At 45.1% G+C, this 25,878-nt stretch overlaps 1 protein-coding gene across 1 annotated transcript in view; it reads right to left on the bottom strand.

The window, feature by feature from the left end:
* Positions 1-25,878, bottom strand: part of LOC147709132 (uncharacterized) — a 2,423,108-nt gene that overhangs the window by 143,311 nt on the left and 2,253,919 nt on the right. The window contains exon 11 of the mRNA XM_086925884.1: positions 5,403-5,498. Within this exon, the coding sequence (XP_086782010.1) occupies positions 5,403-5,498 (96 nt within the window). The remainder of the gene's footprint in view (positions 1-5,402; positions 5,499-25,878) is intronic.

Here is a 25,878-nt window from a genome sequence, read left to right as displayed (position 1 = left end):
AGCCAACTCGCCACATTCATTGAAGAACACAACATCCTCGACTCCTCCCAATCCAGCTTCAGAAAAATCCACAGTACGGAAACCGCCCTCCTCGCCGCAACAGACGACATCCGCACCCTACTGGACAAAGGAGAAACAGTAGCCCTCATACTCCTAGACCTATCAGCGGCGTTCGACACAGTCTCCCACCGCACCCTAATACGCAGACTCTACGACGCAGGAATCCAGGACAAGGCCCTCAACTGGATCTGCTCCTTCCTCTCCGGCAAGACGCAACAGGTCAGACCCTTTCCTCTCAGACCCCACACCTACCACCTGTGCAGTCCCCCAGGGCTCCTCCCTCAGCCCGACGCTCTTCAACGTCTACATGGCTCCACTTGCCCCCATCGTCAGAACCTACGGATTCAACATAGTGTCATACGCAGACGACACCCAGCTCATCCTCTCCCTATCCAACGAGCCCAACACCGCCAGACGCAACTTTCGAGAAGGCATGGAAGCCGTCGCCAAATGGAAGAAAAACAGCTGCCTACAACTAAACACCAACAAAACAGAAGTACTCATCATGGGCCCAAACCCCGACGCCTAGAGCGACACCTGATGGCCCACCGCCCTCGGAAACCCGCCAACCCCGACAGACCACGCACGCAACCTGGGAATCATCTTGGACTCCGAGCTCAAAATGGACCGCCAGATCAACTCTGTCTCATCGTCATGCTTCCACACCCTCCGCCTCCTTTGTAAGACCTTCAAATGGATCCCCCTCGAACACCGAAAGACAGTCACTCACGCCCTGGTCACCAGCAGACTCGACTACGGCAACGCACTCTACGCCGGAATAAACAAAAACCTCATCTGCAAGCTACAGAACATCCAGAACGCCGCCGCAAGACTGGTCCTTAACCTGCCAAAACACTGCCACATCTCCCTGCACCTGCGCCCACTCCACTGGCTCCCCGTCGAGGCGAGAATCACCTTTAAGATGCTCACCCACGCACACAAGGCCCTCCATGGCACCGGACCAGCATACCTGAACAGCCGGCTCAAATTCCACGCACCCCAAAGGACCCTACGATCAGCCCAGCTCTCCTACGCCGAGGTCCCCCGCACCAGAAAGACCAGATCGGGAGGCCGCTCCTTCTCCTTCCTCGCGGCCAAAGCATGGAACGCCCTTCAGCTCCACCTCAGACAGACAACATCGCTCCCCATCTTTGCAAGAAACCTCAAAACCTGGCTCTTCGACAGACCCCCTCCTTGATGGAATGGAACCTGCACCCCCCCACCCCTAGCGCTTTGAGACCCTTACGGGTGAGTAGTTGCGCTTTAACAAACTCCTGATTGATTGATTGATACTTACGCGATCAGATTATAATACTGCGGGAACTGATTGATCTACTGAATGAGCATGCACGGGTCTCAGGGCTACGAGTTAATGGTCCAAATCGGTAGTGTTCCCAATAAAAAACAATGTCCCCAGACCAAAGACGCACGGTACCTCACACATCACTATAGTGGGCGTTTGACACCTTCAAATATCTGGGGGTCCAGGTCTATCACACAAACACAGACACGATAGAGAGCAACTTGGGGCGTCCAATCGCCAGAGCTCGAGCAGCTCTCCCATTCTGGTTGAGTCTGCCCTTATCTCCCATGGGACAAATGACCATCTCCAAGATGCTTGCACTCCCCTGTCTTTTATATTTCTTCTCCACACTCCCTTATCGCTTACCACAAAGGATATTCAAGGACTTAGAGTCATTCCTTGTCTCCCTGATATGGGGGAACTCTAGGTCCATGGTGGCCCTCCAAAAAATTATACCTACCATTTTCGGACGGCGGCCTGGGCTCACCAAACTATGAAAACTATTACGCTGCAGCGCAGTTGCATTGGCAGATGAGGTGGCTGGCTAAGAGCAATACCACGGAATTAATAACCGTGGCCTTATCCTGGGAACAACCGGTAATATTGGAGTGGCTATTGGGGTCTAAGACAATGCTGCAGAAAAAGAAAGCCAACTTCTTGATGGTGACAGCAAGGCGCAACTGGGCTAAATACTCGTTACCAAAAAACGGACCACGCCCTATGCCCCTAGTCTACCACTAGAGGTTTTATCTGGTACATTTGCTTGTCATGGACGTTCAGAGCTTGGGGCCTGGAGGATGGGAGAATTAGACACCTGGGGCTACATGTATGCAGATTCGCAATTGCAAGCTTTTGAGGCACTAGTTACTGATTTCGAGATACCGCAAGGGACGTTCATACTATATACACTGCTCACACGCCAATTTTTTCAGACATGGGATAATGACCGCACTTAAGCTCCCACGTCGCACCTCATACAAACATTACTGACTCATGGGCGGGGCAGACACGCAATAACGGCAATATATAATTCTATTAAGCTGGACGACGTACCTTTGTTGACAACACTGCGCACATATTGGGACGCTGAACTGTCAACGACTATCACCGACAAACAGTGGGCACAGTGTATCAACCATCCTAAAACCATATCGACAAACGGCAAGCTGAAATACACCCAATTTAACTATTTACACCGCACATATTTAACGCCGCACAGGTTGGCCCAGATGTACCCAACTTCCGCCAATGTATGCCCCAGGTGCCAGGACTCGGAGGCAACGTTCACCTACATGAGATGGAACGTGCCCCCACATGCAGTTATACTGGCACGAAATTGCGGCAGTACTTACGGAAGCAGCAGAAGCCCAGGTGATAGTTCAGGACACCCATTTCTTACTGGGAATTACAAAACACAGTGTCTCCTGCAAAGGCTTTAATACATTTTTGGATCTGGCCCTGCGCCTTGCCAAACGCAAAATAGCTATATCATGGAAAGCACAGCTGGACCCCAACATACAATCATGGCTGCTCGACCTTCGCAAGGCACTAGACAGAGAGCACACAATTCAGTTGTCCAATGCCAATCCAATCCAAGATAGCTTTATTCGATGTATAATCATAAAAGCACAATACAAACAACATTTAAATACAAAATACTTAAAAAAAAAAAAATCTTGGCTGGATTGTACAGAGTCCAAATAATTAATAGTAATATATAGAAAGTAAAATCAGAGCAAAATGGAAGAAAAACAGATTTTGTTTAAAAAATAATTTATTGTGAATAAAGATAAAAACAATTCACTATTGAATCAGTCACATTATGTGTTCATCTAGGTAAACTAAGAAAAAAGAAAATATTGCACATCAAAGAATTACCCAGATGTTAAATTCCGCCTTATTACCCAGACCCACCCTAAGTATTTGGCAACCGCTATTGAAATAAATGGCAAAGTACTAGAACATATGAGCTTTTCTGCCTCAGCACTCCTTTTTGTACCAAGTAGTTTGCACATAGGGGTCAGCCAAACTCTCCTAGGGGCAGTATAGGCAGAACACGCAAAAAGCATATGAGCGACTGTTTCATTACACTTCCCACAGGCCAGGCAGATATTATCGCTTACAGGAGTCCACCTGGAAGTAAGCGATCTTAGGGGTAACAAGCCTGCCCTGAGTTGACCAATGCAACATGAGTGACCGCACAAACACGGGCCAAACCCACTCAGTGGCAAGACTATCTATCGCTTATAGAGACCAAAATAGCTCTGGCACAACCACCCCGACATAGCTAGCAACCCTGTTAGATGATCCCGATGTGCTTAGACCCCTAAACATAAACAACTGCAACACTTGATCGGGCCACGATGGGAGGGTCCTCTTGGGTCTCGCGGATGGGGCACCGATCATGTCTCTGCCCCCTTCCTCCCATCGCGTGGGTTCTCAGGCTCGCCAAGCCACACACAAGGCTCCAAGTCCTGCACCACCAGCAATCTAGGTTACACTCAGCCCAATTAGATGATATCAACCTTATGCTCTATTTTTCTTTGCTATATACAGTTCATAATTCGGTTGACTTGTGAGGTAACAGAAGAAAAAAGGGGAAAGGAAACAATTCCTGTTTTTTTTCTTTTTCTTTTTATGTACTTGAATGTTTATGTATTCTCCTGTGAAATTGTAGACAACTAATGCTAACAATGTGTTAAGCTTCACTGTACTGATTATACCTTGGCATCCCACCTATGCTATCTAAGCCACTGTCATTTGCAATGCTTGCATATGATTATTGTCATACGCATATCACTTGTATAAATTGCTGAAAACCAATAAAGAACATTAAAAAACAAAAGAGTTAACAATGAGGACATTAACTGGTCAAGAGTGGTCTAGTAGATTATTACAGAAACTGTTGTATGTGCTTAGATTACATTGTGTTTATGTGCATTAACTACACTGAACTGAGATGGAGAGATCACAATTGCATTTGAATGTTCAACAAGTTACCTAGTAAGTGTCTATACTTGAAGTGGGTTGGTGCCTGATCTAATTTAGTCTATGTAGAAATGGCCAGAGAGATTATTGTGCACTGTAAGAGACAGAGTTGGTGCTTGTCAGACTAGATACTATTGAAGTTTCTGTGAAAAATACTGATGGGCGATGGAGAACAGCAAACCAGGAGAGAAATATGGGTCTCAAGCAAAAGCCCCAAATAGGATGTCAAGAGGAAAAGGTCTCTCACAGAACATATCAGAAGCCATGGGCTACAATGGAGCCCTGCATCATGTGCTAAACAAATTTTGAAATCACAAGACAAGGGCAATGCGGAGATTGGTACAGAAGAAGATCCCAATCAAAGATGGTAGTAGAGTTGGACACAGAACAGTTAGCAGCTGCTACTTCTGATTTAGCTTCATCTCCTGGTTCAGCAATTGACAAATAAGGTCTGTCTATAAAAGCCTCACAGGAAGCTAAAAACTATCCTTGATAATAGGCCTCAATGCTGATGAACAAAACTATTGTAGACATTAAAGTGATTTGAGAGAACTACTGCATTTCTGTGGAAGATTGTGAGCACAGCTGAGAGGAGGAATATTTTGAAAGATGACAGATGCATGAACTGTGGGTACTACTTTGCCCTGGAAGTCCCCTATTGTCTTGCAGATGGCGAGGGTACCTTGGTGGGGTGTAGTCACAGATCATCTCTATTACTGAGATGGTCAGGTAATCTTAATTAATTAAGCTGCACAACTCAGACAGCACTAAAGGCAGCAATCAAGTTGATTTTGTCACATGTTTTGTGATTAGATGTTGTATCACTGTGATCAGTGGAGGTTATAAGTGCTGTGATCAATGAGACCATTCATGATGCTACTTGTGAGATGGTGTGACATCACCTGCAGAACACTGTTATGTAAACTGCTACAGTTCAAACACGCAGATTTTCACCATAGTAACAATTTCTGTTTCTACAATGACAGAACATTACACAATGATGCCTTACAATATATATATATATATATATATGAATTATTAGTAGACGTACCATCATTGTTCAAGTTGATGTCATTCTCTGCATCTACGAACTCCTGTGATTCACTGAGCTCAGAAGGTGGTTTATCTTTGTCTTCTGCTGAATCTTCTAATATTAGAATGTGAGAAACAACAAAATAAAAGAATAGCATTAATATGTGCCATCACGGACAGAAGTAGAAATATACTGAACATATCTGAAAATATTAGGTGGCTCATCAGACAGGTAGCTGTTACTTTTCTGGAGAACGCATTTTCTGTACCATACCAGTCTGTCCAGGAGTTTGAACCCGTGGAAAACTAAGTTAGGTTTCCATTCATCTGAGATTGATAAACTAAGTACTACTAAATGTGTAATATGTATTGCTTAGAAATGTTTAAAACTCAGCTATTACAAGCATATGTTTATTATAATGCATGGTAACTTCCAACCCAAGGTAAACGCCTGTCTCTAATTTCCTTATCATAGTCAAGTTGGGAAATCTATAGTTACCTGAAGTGAGAAAATGACATACTTGCTCAGCTAACATAGATTTACCGTCCACTGCTAAGGATGACACTGGTTGTTAAAGGCCCTGAACCTGAGTATATTATAACAAGGGAGAGGGTGATTAGCAGCCAGTTAAATCAGATACAGAAGGCTTTAAGGCTGTTAGAACACTCCACTGACTGAGGCTGCAAACAGAAACATTTTGGAATGTTGGAGGAGTAAGCCTACACCCAGTGCTTTAAATGGGCCGGTACTCACCGGTACTGAGTACCGGCACTTCTTCATTTTCTCCCCTTGAGTACCGGCACTTTTTTCTAGAAGAAAGAGAGTACCGGTACTCATGGGGATCTGACTTTAACCGAGGCAGCGCGCTCCCTTTATCCCTCAAGTTATACTACGGCAGCACCTTTCAAGCACTGCCAGGAATCAATCAATGGAGCTCGTCACCAGGACCCAGTGTAAGCTGCTTTGTAAATCAGAGCAGGGGTGTGTCTGCTGAGTCATTTGCTTATCCAAAGATCTTTCACAGTGGGCGCTAAGAGGGGGCTGTAAAATCTAATGGGTGGCGGTGGGAGGCACTATTCAGGACATAAGAAAAGAACATATGGGAAGGCTTTTACAGTCGCCACACATCTGAATTGCTTTCTTGCACACTTCCACACTCGCTGATTCCTATTTCATAGACCTTGGACAGACCTTAAGACCAATCAAAAATGTGGAGATTGGCACCTGGTTCCCCAGTACAGACGTTGTCAGCCCTGGCCCTAACTCCGGTTTGCAAATGTTCCAGGAGAGATTTGTTTTTTTATTTTATGCGTTTTTATATAGCGCGGACTTTACCCGAAGGTGTCAGAGCGCTTCACAAAAGGGACAGAACTGATACATGAGAACATTACAAGTGAACAAATTACAAAAGCAAACGTTAAGTTACATGATGCAAAAGTCACAATTGTGGGCAAACAAAATACAAGAGGTAGCAAACGATACATTACAGGAGGAAAAAGTGATATGTGTGCAGGTTACAAAAGCATAAAAAGTACAAGTAGAGGTATAATACTGCAATAAATAAGACACTACAGCACAAGAACACAGACATGAGGAAATAGTGGCACTTGTGCAAGTATCTAAAGCAAATAAAATGTAAGAGGTAGCAAACAGTATGTTACAAGAGAAAAGTGACGTGTGCATGTTCCAAAAGAGTACCAGTACTGTACAGATGGCTCAGTGGGCTGTAGGCCACCGGTTCGATTTAAGGCAGGCAGAAGCAGCATGTAATCCTTAGGCGGTTGATAAAATGCATGCAGATTTCGTGCATACAACCTTGGCACAGTCAAAAAGCTAACCCCGCCCCTTGTTCCCCCTTAACCTCGCCCTAAACTCCGCCCACTGCTCCTTTTGGTGAGTACCTGCACTTATTTTTTTCCATTTAAAGCACTGCCTACACCATCAGTATTGGCCCTGAGCCACTCCACCATCTTCAGTGGAGCTCGCACCATTCCTGTATTCTAATTACTAATTACAGTTGTGTGGTGATACCATAATGCCTGCTGTCAGAGCCATGAGCCAAGGTGAAAGACAGGTCACAGGCCATAATTACGGCTGCAGTTTCAACAATGAAAAAAGTACTGACTTTTATTCTTCTGATACTTTTTCCTGATGTGAACACGAATCATCAAAGAGAGATGTATGTCAATATGTGTATTTTCTGCACGCTATAGGTTTTTACAAGAAAAATAGAATTTCTCTGCATAGTTTTAAACATTTTCAGCTACAGCACTTTTTGCAACAAATTATTAACTGATTTTTGGCATGCTTAATTTGACACTACAGTTTTACTCGTATGCTTCATGCCGGCAAACATACTGCCTCCTTTATATGAAAAAGCCCAGCACCAAAATGGTTTGTGGAAAGAATGATAAAGTGACCACGTGCAATAGGGAACAAATACCACCTTTTGTGTTTTATACGGCTATTGTAAGTCACCTTAGAGATCAATGAACATATTAAGAAATGTGGCCTCATTTCTCTATATGGTCATAGAACCAACCCCTCAGGGATTTGCAACATCCTTATTAGGTACAGCAGGAAGTTATTAATCCTTTATGCTTACACGCTAACTGCCCCATTCCTGTTACCACTCTTTCCTAGTTTATGATAGTACAAATGTCCTACGGCTAAGAAATGCCCCTCAGAAACTGTCGGTGCCCTTATTAAACTGTAAAGAAATAGCACATTCGATTTGTGTTATTTAACTGGAGAACTGCAGCTTGATAGGCAGCACAGGGTATTGAGACCAGTTTTTCAAATGTCCTGCATTGTTTAAAAATGTAGTATATCCCTGTGTGTGCAACAGAAACGGCACTTTTACTAAAATGTCACTTGGAACAAGCATTGAAAAACCAATAGGTCTAGCTTTTGCGAGCAAAAAAAAAGCATTAAACATTTGTGCAAGCCAGTGTTGGACTATTAACCTGGAAAACTTAGTTTTGCCACAGCTTTTTAACTTGAGTATATATAGCATGCTCAGAAGGCTAAATGTGAATACAAACCACATTTTTAAAAAGCCCGCTGCGGTGAAACTGAAACAAAAAAGTATAGAACCTGGTTACGAGCCTGGCAGTCTTGAGACCTCCAGACTCGCGGTGGTGGTCCACCGCCTGCTGCACTACGACTTGCAAAGTCCTTGTGAAGGAGGATCGCCGGCTGCGCCAGGGAACAGTCATTTCCTGGTGGTGCCGCACAAGTTTATCCACCGCCAGCATTTCATGGCAGGAGGCCGCCATGAAAGGCTGGCGGTGAAGGAACAAAAGGGGCCCCTATGTGCTCCCAGCCATGGGGATACATTCAGGGCGGCACAACATGTCCCGCCCCCCTGTCTGTATCCCTACAAAGTTCCAGCACGGCATGGACGTCCACGTCTATGCCGTGCTGGATCTTTTTTCCGTTCCCATTGCGGTGCCTGTTTTCCAGGCACTGCCATGGGAAAGGAAAAGGATCGCCAACCGTATTATAAATTGAACTCGTGTAACACGAGCTCAACCCGTGATACAGCTTTCAGTCCTTGCGCAGCTTTGGTGCAGTGGAGGCAGTGTTGCGCCGGCGCCGCTGGACCAAACTAGTAATCAAGCCCATAGCTTCTTCTATGAATCGCATGAATGACGTTAAGCATTTTATTTGTGATCCCTTTCTGTATATATTTTAAAGAATTGATAGCAACAGATTTAGCAGATAGCTATGATGTCAGTCCAGACTTAAAACATCTAGAAATCTTTTAGTTCTGTGATGAACAGAGAGGGAACAACATTAACTGTTGGTAAGCAGTTATGTACTGAATGCCCATATCAGAGAAGAAGCAATTCCACCATGGCAGCAGAAATGACATGCAGTGTAATATTCACCCCACCGATGGGTGGTCTATGAGTTCACATTAGTATTTAGCAGCCTCGATTAAAACACAGTTTGTTCTGTAACTTTTCTGCAAACTGATAAAGAGTTCAAGTGCCTTTAAAATTCAGTCACCTACACAGAGTATTTATGATTGGCACCTCTCATGCAAAGCAATCCTGGAAACCACACACATGTGCACCTAATCCCAATCTATGGTGTGAGAATAAAATGAAAACGTTGCAGATTATGAAAATAACTAAGACAAAAAATTATCAGTAAAACTGTGTTGATCTACTGATCAATTTCTGAAACTATAAAACAAAAAACCCAGGAAAGGTAATTAGGTACTTGACCAGTAATGGAAGCAGGAAAAATCAGGACTCACTAGAAAAGGGTGACATTTTTGGCAGGATCTATATAGGAATCGGTCGTAAAATTTTGCGGGCATAAAAGAAAAAAACGAGGAGAGACATACATTAAGATTTTACTGAGCCCTTTCAAATTAATAGCCACAAAGGAGAAAGAATCATATAGAATGGAGGAGTTTATCATCTAACAATCAGCATCCCATTTGCAAGAAACAAGAAAGGTTCTGACTCCAGTAACTAAAGCCATAACATGCAGAAAACCAGCTACAAATCCAGAAGAAATTGTAAACATAAATATATATGATCTCGTGGGGAACAACGAGATCATAATATATTTATAAATCTTCCCGGTCCTTGGACAAGGTCTATATGTGCAAAAACACAAATTAAGTACTACATTTGTATTGATAATAGAACAAAATATAAGTACCACAGGACCATAATAGAAACCATCAATCCTGAAACGCAAATTTCCACATTAAGAAAGAATGAAACTTAGATGACCATTTAACATATAACAATCAAATTGGATGGGTATGGAGGGATGATAAATTCTGAATATTGAATAATGCAGAAATAGCTTGAAAATTAAACTGAAGAGAGTCTTCATATAACACTTGCGAGAACTGATAGACTTCACATATCCCTCCCACCCCTCACACACAGACCAGGCAGAAATACTTCACTAGCTGATAGCACAGCAAACAACAGACGCAATATTCTGACCCCACTAAAGTGAAAATGCAAAGCATGTCTCCAGGCTTGCCTCTGCAGGCTGGGAACACAGTTTTAAAACTGCTAAATAGACCTGGCAAAATAAATGTTTTGCCAGGTCTAAACCTCTTATGGCCGGGATGCCCGTCACCCCCTCCCAAGACAATCCCCAAGGATGGGAAGTCGGACGCAGTTCTGAACTTTTGGAAGGCGGGAGGGAGTCACCCTCCCGGCCGTATTTATTAAAATATGAAACAAAATTAAAACATTAAATAAAAGTTTCATAATCATGTACAATTTTACATTTATTACATTACGATGAAGACATGTTCTTTGGCTAACCTTAACAAATCTCTAATACAAAGGTTTCCTAGCCGAGTCTAACATCCTGCAAATGCATACTTTCTAAATTAAAATTGTACATCCTAGCATTAAGGGCCAACGGCAAGGTCTTAACCGGTGTCAGATCCCTACTACCAAAACTGTCGCCCTCACGGTGTGAATGGCGCATGCGCAGAGGACTGTACCCTCATTGCCAACTGTCATTTCCCTTGTCTTGTTGGGGGCCCCCCTTTCCGCTCGACGCCATCTTAAAGGTCGTCCGAGCTCCCGTGTGAGGTATCTGTAGGAAGGACAGCGTGGACTCCCCCCCCATCCCCACACTCTCTATCCGCCGTCGCGGATATCCGGGCCCCGGGAAATTCGTAGGAGGGGCATATAGCTGCCTCCTCCCCTGGAAGGGGCCTATGGCCGTCTCCCCTTAGGCGACCCATCCTTAGTGGGTTCCGCCTCCCAGTGGGAGGGGCTAATGGCCGTCTCCCCCCGGGCGCTCCCATCCATATTGGCTGGCGCCCCACTCTAGGGACCTTGAAATTTACTGCTCACCGATCATGACCTTACCGCCACAGGCCGGATAGTTGACCGGCTATCCGGCCCCCCCAGACTCCTCCTAAAGGTCATGCTTCCTCAAACCCCTTAGCCATGCTATGAAGTCTCCTATGAGTAAACCATTCCCCTCCCGGGTCAAGTGTACCCCATCATGTAGATACATGTGATCACCCCGAATACACCCATGAGGAATACTATGCAACTGTGCAGAGCGAAACAATCTACCAATTTTATTGTTAACCTTCTTTACCGAATGGTTCAGTGCTGACACCGAAAGGCCCCCCCGCCATACTTTCCTGGGAATCATGTGGGACCAGGCAATCGTGCACCCCGGGATTCTTTTTGCCAACCAGCTAACGGCAGACAAAACTTGCTCGAACAATACTCGTCTACCCAGAGTCACCAAGTCATTGCCCCCTAGGTGTACTATGATTATAGATGGCGGTGACCTCTGCCGCCCTAAGAGACACTCAACAAAAGATTCGAATTGGTCAATACAGAGCCCGCCCCTTCCGTGGAAGGCCACTCTGTACCCGTATTCCCCAGCTGCGCGAGTCGCGTCACCTGCTTTGAATACGTCCCCGGCCCGCCTCACGTATGAGTGGCCCACAACGCAAACCACTCTCTCCTCAGACGGTGATCCATGACCGCTGGTCTCCTGGTACTGGGTCGACTGCAAATTCCGCCCCGCGTGACATGCTCGCGAAACTGTAATTCAAACAAAAGACAAGAAACGTGAGTGCGTGTCACTTGACTTCACAACATGTGCAATCGCACATACCTTTTGAAGCAATTCGAGGACCATCGTCCCAATTGTTTCACTTCCTCTGCACTCCGACCCCTGGCTGTAGCCTCAGTAGCAGCCCCTATCCTAAAGGAGTGGGTCCCAAAATCGCTCGGGTCCATGCCCGCCGCAGCGATTGTCAGTGCTAGCACCCTCTGGAACTGAAATCTCGTCAGTGGGGTGCCATCGTTGTGCCTCAGCAAACTCCCCCCCATGTATCCGCCCTCAGTGCCAAGTATTCCTCTATACACATTATCGGGCACGTGGGGGACCCTCGCACGTGCTGCACAACAACACTGTTTCCCAGAGCTCCCTGGTCAGTCTTGGACCTAGCTATCGTGACTACCATCGAATCACCCCTAATTAGGACGTGATCCCTGCACAAGCCTCCCTCAACGTCTTTCTTATTCCTTGCGACCAGTTCGCTCACCCGCATAGCCCCATGGAACGCTAATGCGAAAGCTGCCCGCAACAGAACTGCTTCGAATTGGGAGGAGCATGTCACGACTAGTGTCGCCATGAGTAGGGACAACCTTTCTAAGCCGATCGGGAGCCTCTCATCTTGCTTGCGACCCTCGAGGCGCTGCCAGCCGCCAAGGGCTTTTTTCGCAGGAGTGCCACCACGCCGGCCATGTTTGCGCCGACCATCGGTTACCAAAGATGGCGCCAAATCCCACGCTTCCCGCCGAGTCAGTCCACAAACCCAGCTCGTCCGGAGACGCTGGCGGCTTGTTCCACACTACTCGACCGTTGAAGTCTGCCAGAAATGCCAACCAAATGCGCATATCCTGGCGAACCTCTGCAGACAGTCTCGTGCGGTGGTGTCCTTCTTTGAGATCAACCATAGCTTGTGCAATAGAGCGTGAAAAGGGGCGGGCCATTGGTATTACCCTTAAGGCAAAGTTAAGCTGACCCACTGTTTGCTGTAACTGGTGCAGGGTCACTTTCTCCTTACTAAGGCAAAGTTCCAAGGAAGCCCTAAATTTGGCTACCGTTCCCACTGGCAAACGGAAACATCCATCCACAGAATCGAGCTCAATTCCCAGAAACTCCAGTGAAGTAGATGGTCCAACCGTCTTACCTGGTGCCAATGGCACTCCAAAATCCCTCATGAGGATGCAAAAATCCTGTAGCGCCTGCGCACATTTTGTGTCGCCGGCTGCTCCCAAGAACAGAAAGTCATCTAGATAATGCATCACATGCCTATGCCCTGTGGCCTCGGTGAATGCCCACTCTAAAAAACAGCGGAATTTTTCAAAATAGGCACAGGAAATGGAGCAACCCATTGGCATGCATTTATCCATGTAATAACTCCCCTGGAATGCAAAACCAAGCAAACGCTGATCTTTTGGATGTACCGGGAGCAACCGGAACGCTGATTCGATATCTGATTTTGCCATCAGCGCACCGGGGCCCAGGCGATTTAACATGGTGACGGCATCATCGAATGATGCGTACCGCACCGAACACACTTCTGGGTCAATAGCATCGTTCACCGAGAGACCCCTTGGAGCAGACAGATTATGGATCAGCCTAAACTCCCCCGGGTCCTTCTTCGGGACCACCCCTAATGGGGAACAGATGAAACCCGCCACTGGCGGGCGCTGAAAAGGCCCTGCCACTCGGCCTAGGCTCACTTCTTTAGCAATTTTTCTCGCCACCACACCTGGATTATGCTGTGCTGATAGCTGGTTTTTACAAAATGGTTCCCCCCGAAAATCCCCCGCCGGGATGTGGAAGCCATCTAAGAATCCCTTCCGTAACACCCCAGCAGAGACATGATCAGGGTATTTGTTCAACCAAGGAGTCATAGCCATGAGATCGGCGGGAGTAGGCAATTGTTCACAATGATCCACCTCAGTCTTGCTTAGACCCTCCTTTACCTCCTGACCCGCTATTCTTCAATCTACATGAACTCTCCGGGTGTGAGGAATTCCCACAGCCCGCACACACATGCTTGAACCTACATGTACCCTGCGGTCTGTTACAGTTGCCTCGATTGAAGCCCCAACAGACCCCCCGCTTTCCACCATTCCCGCCGGTTTTCGGCTGGTGATCACCACCGGCGCCTGCTCGAAAGGGCACCGCGGGCTTTTGGCGGGAAACTCCCGACCCATTCCCACCTGGCAAGGATGTCCCTGCCGTCCCAGGCAGGAGCTGTTTATGCCAAGAAATTGAGTCGAGGCAGTCCCATGTCAGAGAGGAATCATACTCTTTCGCTTTACGGAATTTCATGTCGTAACCTTTCCATTCGTCCCCCTCATACATTTCATAAAAATCCAGTATACGGGTTGATAACAAGACAGTTCAGTCAATACCTCGGGCTTACGTTCACCAATAATCGCAGTAAACATTGCAAAGGCCTTTGCCCAATTCGTTATTGTCTCCTCCACCCTGAACTCCGCCATCTTGGCGCGCCAGACGCTCGGGTGCCACAAATCCTTCTGTGTTTTAGCATATTCCATCTCGCGATGGTCAGTTAATAACGAAAACATATTGACATACTTGTCCGCCCATATCAATTCTTTTGTGGCAATCGGGATATGTTGTACCACCCTCTCCCGTCTTGAGGGTAATGAGCCCTCCCCTACCAGCGGCAAAGCGAGCTTACCCGGTTCGGTCGTTGTTCCAGACGTTTTCTCGCGACCAGCCGCCGGTCCTTCCGGTATCACCTGTGGGGAAACAAGAGGGAGGTTCGCCTTCGCGGCATCTCGCGACTGCCGCAACTGCTGGATTAGTAATTTGGCCTCTTCGGCCGTGTGTCCGGGTGCCGTAGCGGTCAACTGGGTGGCCAATTCAGGAGGCATATCCTCATCGTTAGCGGGCGTAATCACAACCGGAATCGGTTGACCCGCGTCTGGGGTTGGTACCGGGACATTAGCTGGTATGGCAGGGGTGACCGGGGGCACCTCAGGGACCGGAACCTCCCCTGCAACCGCCCTCCTCTTGACCCGTTTCCCACTACCCTAGAGGACGACTCCCGGCAAGGATTAGCAACAAGCCTATTACCTTCTTCGGGTTACCAGGCTTGTTCATTGCGGCCAGTTGCTTCTTGACGACCGCCAAATCTCGACCAAGCGCTGGGACCTGTCCGACTTTTCGTTCCATGCCCGCTATTCTGTTCACCAACATGCGTAGCACCTTGTCTGTCTCGGAACCCTTTCCTGCCTTCTTGCCAGACATGGTTTCGATTATCCGCTCCGAGTCGATCAACCGGTCCTGGATCCTTCGCTTTAAATTCCCTGAAAGAGAAACACAAGAATTACAAGTTCTCAAAATTGCCGCTTGTTCCGTCGAGGGCTCACGAGCAACGAGTGGGTGCAGCCTTCAGAGCACAGGAACAAGAGGACGCTTCTTCGGATACCCGCACTATTTATTCTTCTTCGGGAGGGCGTGTACCCTCCTCCAGTACGCCTACTGGGCGTGGTCATCGGTGTAGGTGTCTAGGACAACCCCTCTTGGGCGGGAAAAAGGCGCGCCCCGGCTACGCCGCTTCGGGCATACCAGCCGAGACACGCCCCCCGCCCAAAATGGTTTCCCGGGGGGATCGGGGCACCCAACCATACGTTCGGTGGGACCGAGTGGTCGCCCCTTTCCATTTTGTAGGTCTCGGCTAGTAAGCACTTGTGCTGTCTCTTCAAGACACGTTGTATATACTTTGTGGGGTTCAACCTGTCCATAGACTTCCTATTTGCTGGCTCCATCCTTGCTCTCCTAGTCATTCTTTCCATTTGTCCATGGCATGCTTCATGCCTTTTCCTGTGTTTGGCCCTCCCCAACAGCAGGGACCAATTACTATATCAATCCACTGGCCACAGTTTAGCATCTGTTTTAGGTACTACTTTTTCTTTGTTGAAAAGCAATTCACATGATTGATCATGTTTTCACTCGCTCCGCTCCGCTTTTGTAAACAGACCTGTAAATCTTGTTCTGATCTTGTCACATTTGCTGGGTATTCAAGGACCGAAATCAAATGTCAGACGCTATTTTCATAGAGCACCTATTCCATGATCTCAACGTTTCTCTCAACGTTTCCCTCATCGCTGCTTGTTATCTTTATTGATACTTTTTCATCTTTATTCATACGTTCCCCGTGCAGCCCCCATGTAATACAATGCCTCACATCAATAGCCATAGCAACATCTGTGCATCATTAAAGCAAAGAATGGGTCACAGGCAGTTTTCCTGCCTACGCATCCCTCTGCTCAGCGAGACGCTATAAAAGGGGGTTATTCCGGGTAAGAGCAACTTGTTATGATTTGGAAAAGATATACAGCTTTGACAAAAACAGACCCACTGCAGGCAACCACATTTTTTAACACTGGGGCGTGACCATGAAGTTGAGTCAGCATTCGTTCTGTGGCTGTGAGAGAGCTGACATGTGTTTGTTTGCAGGGGGGCTGTAATCAGTAACATCTGCAAAATTGGGTTGCGCACAGTAATGCAGCTCTGTAAGGCATCAAGAGGTGGGTAGGGCAATGCGTACCTGATGCAAGCTCCCGAAGGGATCTATAAAGAAAATGTAATCTTTTCAAAACAGGATCGGGTATGTGTTAAATAAAAATAACAGTAATTCCATGTTCTATCTATAGGTTTCAATGCTAACTAATTAGCTAAGCATCCATTTCATGCTCAAGTTTTGGGAGTTTTTAGATATTAGTATTGACCTAGATGCTTGGCTCAGCTCAGTTTGTAATATTCTTAGATCCTTGTGATGAAAATGAGCTTGCATGTGGTTTCTGCACGCCACCACTCTTTAGCCTCACGCTCCAAGAAATTTAGACAAAACGTTGACATTTGAAGTAAAATAGGACATAGAAAAATTACATCCATCTATCGCTCTATCTTTCAATCCGTCGATCACTAAACTGTTCAGTATGAAAAAGAAAACCTGTTATAATCCTGGCTAACTCATTTGCAAACTGTATGATCATAGGCAAATATTTCAAATTCACTGGGCCTCCTTATTCTCATTTATCATATATAGGCACACCTTCAAATACAATACATAAGTTCAGGACGTGCACTGTACAAAAACTTCTTGTGTTTGATATAAGTCGATTCTGTTGCTTCATCTATAATAAAAATCTTGACTACGTTTAGGCCATCTGACTCGCCTCTTAGTTCACTATGCAATTGTTGTCAGGATGGGAGCAGGACTTTGACTAAGTTCTTATCTAAATGTTTTTACTTATTATACATACTTCTCAATGCGTTTATATGTTCTTAGGTTCTAAGGTGAAACGCTTCAGCATGTTAAATAAATACATGCTTCTGAATCCAGAATTTTGAGAAGACTTGCTCATATTTTTACATTATGGTGTTTCTATCATTTGTATGGCAACTATTTTCCAGCCTTAGCTCGTGTAAGGGCTCTAAGAGTCAAGTCAAACCCTTTGTTCGGCTAGCCCTTTTAATTTCACCCCCAAAACTCATGCCGCCCAGGACAGACCGCCCCCCCCTTGCTACGCCACTGTTATTGCCTAAGAGGCACACAAGTAGAACAGGTGGCTTCTCTTTTTCCATTAACTTAAAAACTGTTTAGCCTCAAGGCAGAACCTGAGCTCTCTCAATGAGGCTAATTATATGGAACGAAATTATGCTGTTGGAACCGGCGCTGAGATCCCTGAGAATCTCTTAACACTTAAGAAGTCAAAGACCTCAAGAACTTGAATATGTCGCGAACAATGAAGATGTCTTTAATGCTCTTAGAAGTTCCTCATAGTTAACTACAACTGCTCATTCATATGTATATGGGCAACATTTTAAACAATTATCCAGGATTCTTCTAGTGAAACACATCTGGGCTTCGGCCTTGAAACATCAATTCCAGAACGAACTACGACCTAATTGCACATTGGCTTTAAAACTCTTAATACTTGAAGGTAAGTACCAAAGGTCGTTTTCATACAGGTTATATTTACCTTGTCCTTCACAAGCAATGGACAGACAATGGAACTTTACCTCTGCTCCCGAAATCGGAAAATATAATGTTGCGTTTTCAACCCAGTCAATTGACCCCCCCCCCCCCCCCCCCCCCGAAGATGATTCCACAGAGATATCAAATTGCTTCAATTGGTTAGAAAGTGAGAATTTTTAATTGACTGACTCGCGCTTCAGTAAAGTATTCTGATATAAGGGATCCTTTTGCAACCTTAGCTTTCTACCTGGGATTGTTCCTGGTTTTAATAGGGCATTGGAGGAAATATCTCTGGAAACTATATTTGAATAAAGTGATTGTATCTGCTTACAGAAGACATGGTTGCATGACTGCCCCTGATAGAATGTTTCATGTATATATATATTAAAATGTCAAAGAAATAAAGCTGGTCACTCCGCCAGTGGATTTGTAACATTAATGTCGACTAAGGTTGCTAACAAATGTGTTTACAATTTAGTGAACTGAGACTGGATTTTAACATGTAAAGTTCAACTTTATTCAAGGGCCTACATCAAAACTATCTCCCAATGCACTGAACTTTCTTACAGTATTTTGGGGTGGTGAAATTAGCTGGATGGTGTCATATTAATATCCCTGTAGCGCAGACTTTGCGTCATGGAAACCAGTGATGTCCAATGATTATATTTTTGTGCCAATCTGATTTTTTGGGGAATGGTAACTGAATTTAATATTTTAGAAACTAACGGTAGTGAACACTGGCCTTTGAAAGCCGAAATTTAATTAAGACGATCAACTGATCAAGAAAAAGTTCTTCCCCAATAAATAGAGTACCCTGGTCATTTTAAAACTTGTCTGCATGAAAAGCAACTTGCTTAGTTATTCACTGATAAAGGTTCTGTACAAAGGAAGCCCTTCCCTTTAACAGGATGTATAATGTCTGCAGTGGCATCCGGTAAGTACAACTTAGAGTGGGGTGAGGGGCCCACACACATGCATTCTCACTTACTCCCTTGCATTCACATAGACATGCTAACACACACCCAGCACATCACTCACTCCAAAATACACATACATTCATACGTACACGCACGAACCCAACAGTAAAAAAAAACACAACACTCACCTACTGCAACTCTTGGAGAGGTAAGCCTTGAAGATGCCAGAAGGGTTGGGACTGCTGCCTGCCCTCAGCCAATGTGGGAAAGCAGCAGGGCCGGACTGGGAACCACAACCGGCCCCGGCAAAGTGCTGGGCTGGCTATCCCCTGGGTGGGGGTTGGAGGTGCCACCGAGCTCTTTGCCGGGCCGGTTTTCGGCCGATTTTGGTACAGGGCTGATTTTGCAGCTATGCTGCAAAAACGGCCCTGTAACAAAAATGGCCCAGTAACAAAAACGGCCCCTAGGGGCCCAAAACCGGCCCCCACCAATGCGGCGCACCGGGGATTGCCCAGTGCCTGCTATGGCCAGTCCAGCCCTAGAAAGCAGCAGTCCCTACGTCCTCACAGAGTAGGATGGGGTCAGAGAGACGGCTGACCCCGCCCACTCTGTGATGAGGTGTCAGTGATAGACATTCAGCTCTGGGCACCTCAGAGATTCAAACAGAAGCACCCAGGTATGAGTCTATCACTGAACCTCTCCCTCATCACAAGGGGGAGGGCCTTGAAAATCTTTGCAGAGCTGTGGGAGGCCATGCCCACAGGAGATGTGACATCCTCGGCCCAGCAAAGTTCAGCTAAGGCAGCCAGGAGCCTGCGCATTTACAGCATTTCTAGCTCCTGGTTTCCTGACCTGAAAATAAAGAGTGTCAGGCTGAACTTTGCTCAGCCTGACAGACACTCTTTATGTCCAGAAGGTGCAGTGGCATGGCACCTTTGCCTTTAAGAACGGGACACTGCTGACTGCCTGATTGATATAACAATATGAGAAAGGAAGGGGTGGAATGCTTAAGAGTGGAAATCAGGTAAGTCTGTCAGAACAACAATATATGGAGAGGTAATAAACACAATGGAAGCAATTAGCTTGATAAGAACTGCCAGGAAGCTATACATAAATTAAGTAGGGCCAGATGAAATGCAAAAAGACAATTTATACTTAAGTGATGGCATTATTTATTTATTGAGTTTTGCATAGTGCAAACTCCACCCAAAGGTATCAGAGTGCTTTACAAGTTGTTAAAGTAATAGTTACACAAGTTACATATGGAGTGAATACATTACATAGCAACAGTGTACACAAGAGGGATACAGTAAACAGTCGCAGTTGTACGAATTACATATGGAGTAGATACAGTTACATGAGATAGGCAGGGATACATTGCAACAATGTATACCAGAGGTATACGATGGATAGTTAGATATATGGGTGATATAGTTCTGAGGTAGATTAGGATAGGGTGTGTCGACTTAGGTAACAGTGTATGCATACGCTAGCAGTGTTGATGTAAAATGGGCAAGAAAGCATATAGGCATAGAATAACATATAGGCAAATATTAACAATGTAGACCAGTATTGACGTAAAATAGGCATAATATAACAGTGTAGACTATCAGTGTAGACATAAGAAAATAAGCTGTGCGCAGGATGGTAGCGTGGGCATTCAATAACAAGTTCTGGCCTAGAAGTGTTCATGCTTCCTCGTGGATGTCGTAGGGGAGCCTGTGGGCTCGGTTTGGGGGATTGTAGACAAATAGGTGTATGTGCCGTGGTGGAGTTAAGGGGCAACAGATTCAGTTGAAGATCCCAGACGGCTTCATCAGGGGCTCCAGAGGTGGCGGTGAGCTGTTGGAGGCAAAACACAGCGGTTTTCAGCTGCAGTTGTAGCCGATGCATGAACGTCATGACAGTGGAGACAGTGTAGCGGGAGCCACCCACGAGGGACAGGATGCCAGGCCATCCATACACTGTGTGAGCACAAGCTTGTGATGTTGGGAGTGCAAGCCATGCACCTCTTGTACGATGTAAGGGGCGGCGGTTCCTTGATCCTAGTACATATATGGATGAGGACCCGCTCGCCCACGACTAGTGCAGCAGCAGAGGCCAGTCAGGTAGGGAGGCCCGGGTGGGAGGGGGGTGTCAGAGGAGGAGATGGGAGCCTCCTCACCATCCCTGCATCTGGCAAGTCACGTACTTGAGGGGAGGCAGTCCTTTGTCTCATTAGTCATCAGGGTCCATGCCCTGCACACCTGCAACACTCTGGCAGAGTCGGGGATCAGTCGAGCGAGCCACTCCTAGAACACATGGCAATCCCAAACCACCAAGAGTCCCTTGGGCAGACAGAGGCCGGTCATGCAAGCATGGGGGCAGCATCGGGCTCCCCCTTCTTGTTTTTCCACTTTTTCTTCCGATCCAGGTGTTTGAATGGGGTCTGTTTTCATCCTGTAGACAGTGTTGTGACTGTACAACTCATATAAGCCATATGCTTACAGGGGATTGAGGGAAGCAGCATCTGACCCAGACAGTGTCTGTGAGTCCTTGTGAGCCAAGGATTCAAGCTGAGCGGGAAGAGCGGGTCAGGCTGTTATCTTCGTACACTGTGTGGGAGAAACCTCCTGGTTGCCTCATCATTCCTGCGCAATCATCGGGGAGTGACCATGACCAGTTTACAGCATTGGTTACAGCACCAATGGCTGCTCAAGTGATGTCTCATTCTCTCCACTCCAGCAAGTCATAGGCACGCAGGAGATCGGGAGAGGCAGTGTCTGTGAGCCCCTGCAGTTAGTCCTATTCAAGTTGTCGTTCCTCGAGAGGGTACGGGCTGCATAGGAGCCTCAGGACTGGCGACTGTTGGCTGGCACCCAGCATGGAAAGCCTCCCGGGCTTATCTCCCCATTGCCTGGTCTTTGTTATGATCTTTGCTGTGTCCCCCTGGACACTGCTCTCGACTCTATTATCAGCTGTGCAACATTGTGAGGTCATTTCTATCCCTTCCAGACTGGTGATGACTCAATGGGGGAATTTTCTGGGATCTTATGGCAATGGCGATCCCTAGCCCGGGTAGCTCCCGGCAGGAGCCCTTAATGGACGAGCATCTTGGAGAAAGAAAGTACAGATTGCTATCAACTGATTATAGGAATTTGTTATGTAATAAAAAATGTATGTGCCAACGCACATTTTGGAATCTTATATCAGAAGCTATAGCCTGCCAAGATAGCACAGAATTCAGAAAAATTGTGTGGTATGGCTCACAGAAAAGCCAACTATCACACGCCTGTGTAGTCCCAGAGGAAGCATCGATGGCATACTTGAGTGAAATATATGGGCCTGTTATCACAGCCTCTGCTCCTCTGGAATAAACAAGCAGTGAATCTTTAGTATACTTGTTTTCTCTGGAATCAATAAAACTTACAATTTGATATTAAAATTTAACTAGAGATGCCAGCCCAGGTAATCTTCCAACAGTTATAATCAAAACTAACACAGACTGGTGTTCGAAAACATTTGTATACACTTTTTATTGGGTAATTTAAATGAGTTGCTTCCCAGAAAGCTGTAAAAGAGCTTTGATTAAACCAATATGCAAAAAGGATGAGCCAACATTACCAAAACATTATTGACTGATTGATGCAGGGGCCAGGGCAAGGGTGTATGCTAAATGTATATTACAATACATAAAAGAATGGATTTCAGATAGTTTAGTCCCTGATCTAGATTTTGGCAGACAGGTTACTCCGTCATAACTGGGACGGATATCCTGTCTGTTGAAATTGAAACCCCATAGGATATAATGGGATTTATATTTTAGTTAACAGGATATCCTCACTATTGTGACAGAGTAAGCCATCCGCCGAAATCAAAATCAGTCCCTTAATGCGTATAGAACAGGGTGTATTCAGGGAAGGCTTCTTAATGACGGTTTTAAAATTAGGGCTACAGCCCAAAAATCAATAGAGCAATGGGGATTTTTTGTGTGCTTATTCTGTTGCAAAAATTGGCAAGGAGGGCCATCTTGCAAGGCTTATTTTTAATAGGGAAAATGCTGGAATTGATATCAATTTGGCTTTGACTACAGCAGACAGTCTGAAGTGCAGGGCTTATTATGCTTCATTGCAGGTCTTTGTAAAAGCAATAAATACTACGGATGACAATTGTTGCTACCCGTATTCCATGCTTATAAAGCTCCACCTCATGCTCAGGTTTTGCATGGTGCAGACTTATTATTGTTAGATTCTTAAATTTCTTGGGACCAAACTGAGGGATGCTGCTTGAAACATGTACTGGCCATTCCACACAGTACCATGGTTCAGGATATTCAAATTGAGCTAAAGTTTACTTCATGGTGAGATAAGGTGGCATTTCAATCACTGTGATATTTGAGTAAATGAATCCTACCTACTGAAAATAAAATATCAATAAATTGTTATGACAAATTAATATCTAGTAAATATCAGTGGGCTTTATCTGCAAGGAAACATATTTGTTCACTGAGGAGCCGGACATATTTGTTAACACCCATAAATATGTCAACATCAAACTTAAAAATGTTGTCAGGCTAGGACTCAAATCAACGTGATAGTACATAGCTAAAATCACAATCATCAATATAATTAAGACATTCCTCATCAAAATAAAACAAAAAATATAACTGTACACAATTATGTGGCAGGACATTGGGTGCAAAGTTGCACACACTTGGAATCAGCCCATGTAATACATGCAGAGCAAAGTGTAAAACTTAAGATGAGAACTGTATGCTGACTGATTTACTGCATGCATCATAAGTGTGAACTAAATGAACTTTTGAATAGGCAACTACTTTATTCTAACAGAAGTTTTCAGATGAAATATAGAACAAATAACTTAATCGGGTACCCACTTCACAGCCCTAGCATGCCTCCCTAAACTCTCTTATCTTACTATATTCCCATCTCCCCAACATATTAGTCTAACCTTCCCTCAAATCCCAGCCTTGACCACTCACCCAAATCCTCCACTGGTTTAAGAATTTTCACATTCTGCAGCACAAACCGCCACCTACAGAAACTGATCTGTGAGGTTAGCCGTTCAGTACATCTTCTAAAATCCCCATTAGTTTGGGTAAAATAGTTTACTTACATCTTTCGTGATGTAATCAAGGATCAGAGTCAAATGTTTTCAGAATTTACTTGTTTCCCTTCTAATGCTGTGATCTATTTTATCAATCTATCAAAATAGCAAACTCTTTTGAACAATTTGTTAAAAACCTGGACTTGTTTTTTGTGGCAGTCCTTCATAATGGTCTGTCTCATTATTTCTAAAAGGTGTGAAATTGTATTTATTGTATTTGAAATTCAGTGTGCAGAGTATTTAGTTTGGCGAATCTAAGATTACTGCCCTTGAGCCTTGTGACATTTTCTCTATCCTTATGGCCTTTTCAATTATCTTCCAACACTGAGGTCAAAATGAATGTCAAACATGTACATTGCCACAATATGTGCGCCATTGCGCCGCTGCATCCACACCTTCTCGCCTACTGATTATGATAGTCTAACATGAGTAAAATGCCACCGGAAATGGACATCGAGCATTATCTGTTGCACTCTTTGGCCACACATAATGCAGGATTTACTCATGAATCTGTTTGGATTTACAAACTGATTAGTATTATTTGGATGTGTTAAAAACAGCAAGTATAGGCTACATTTGGCATCCCACCATTAGGGTACGCTCTGAGTTTTTCCAGTTACACTAATCCATAGTTTGAGGATGAGCCTGTCTCACAATTTTCTGCTGTATATCTGCAGTCTGACACAATGTGGTGTCAGTCAAACTTGAGCGTGCATGTGAACTATTGCTATGTGTGGCTTTCCCTTGTAAAATCTCACTGACAACTCCAGTATTGTAGATGGATTTTGGGCTCAGTATACACTGGTCTGTCAAGAACCTTCCAATCAGTGGGCAGGGGAATAGTTGGTTAGATCTACTTAGCCCCAAGAGGCTAATGCGTGCTTCTCTGCATTGGAATGTTGCTCGAATATGAATTTACCTTGAAAAAACAAAGACTAGAGGCGTTTGACAAAACAAGAACAGTTTGTTTAATCGAAAACCTCAGCCGAGAGTGCAGCATACAGAAACAGGTCTGAGGACTGACAGAAAGTGCAATCGTTTTGAATGTCTTTTCTTCAATTCTTAAAGCATCATAACATAATTATTAACCCTGTTTTTGGAGTGGAATGTTTGTTTTGTCATGAAGCCATACATTACTGCCACCTGATGACAAATACAGGTGGGTCTCAAACTTGCGTGGACACAATGAGGGCAAGTGGGTAACATGTCCAGATGTCTGGCATGGGGAGAGAGCACACACTGTGTGTGCAGTGTGTGCTGTGTCCTGATTGGCTGAGTGTTCCTAACTTCATGTGGCTTCTAACTTTATGTTGTTTCTGGAATGCGTGCCTATCCAGCCATGTGCAGTTCATTGGGCTCCATCTCCTAGGACCGTTGTGGTGTTGCCGCCTATCAGTGGGACTAATCTGTGCATTTTCCTGTTCGCGCGTTTGTCCTGCAGGTTACATGCCACCCCACCTGTGATCTGTCAATCAGTAGCTTCAGGCCCAGGGACTACCTAACCACGTATTTCTGACTCTAAGTTGATGGAAAGGTCATATCGGGACATTGATTCGATTTTGTTTTTGTAAATACAGATATCATTGCATATATCAACATCAATATTAACAGGGAGAAAAAAAGAACATACAAGTGTCTTTCATTCTTCTCTATGATGAGTTATGCACCTCGAGATTCTGAATGCTATGAGTCAGACAACCCTGCCAGAGGAACTTTTATCTGCAGGGGGTTATATTTTATGACTGAACCTTTACCCTAGCCCCTGAAAGCTGTAGACACACGTGTTGGTTACTTTTTATATACAATCAACACATACACCGTATGTATGATAATGGTGGTGATAATGTGGTAATCTCAGCAGTCCTTATACAAAACAAAATGAACGTTAGAAAAAACCCAAATCATTTTACGTCAC

The sequence above is a fragment of the Lissotriton vulgaris genome, chromosome 6, assembly GCF_964263255.1.
Source record: "Lissotriton vulgaris chromosome 6, aLisVul1.2, whole genome shotgun sequence".
NCBI classification, from domain to species: Eukaryota; Metazoa; Chordata; class Amphibia; order Caudata; family Salamandridae; genus Lissotriton; species Lissotriton vulgaris.
This window is presented reverse-complemented; position numbering and strand designations above follow the sequence as displayed.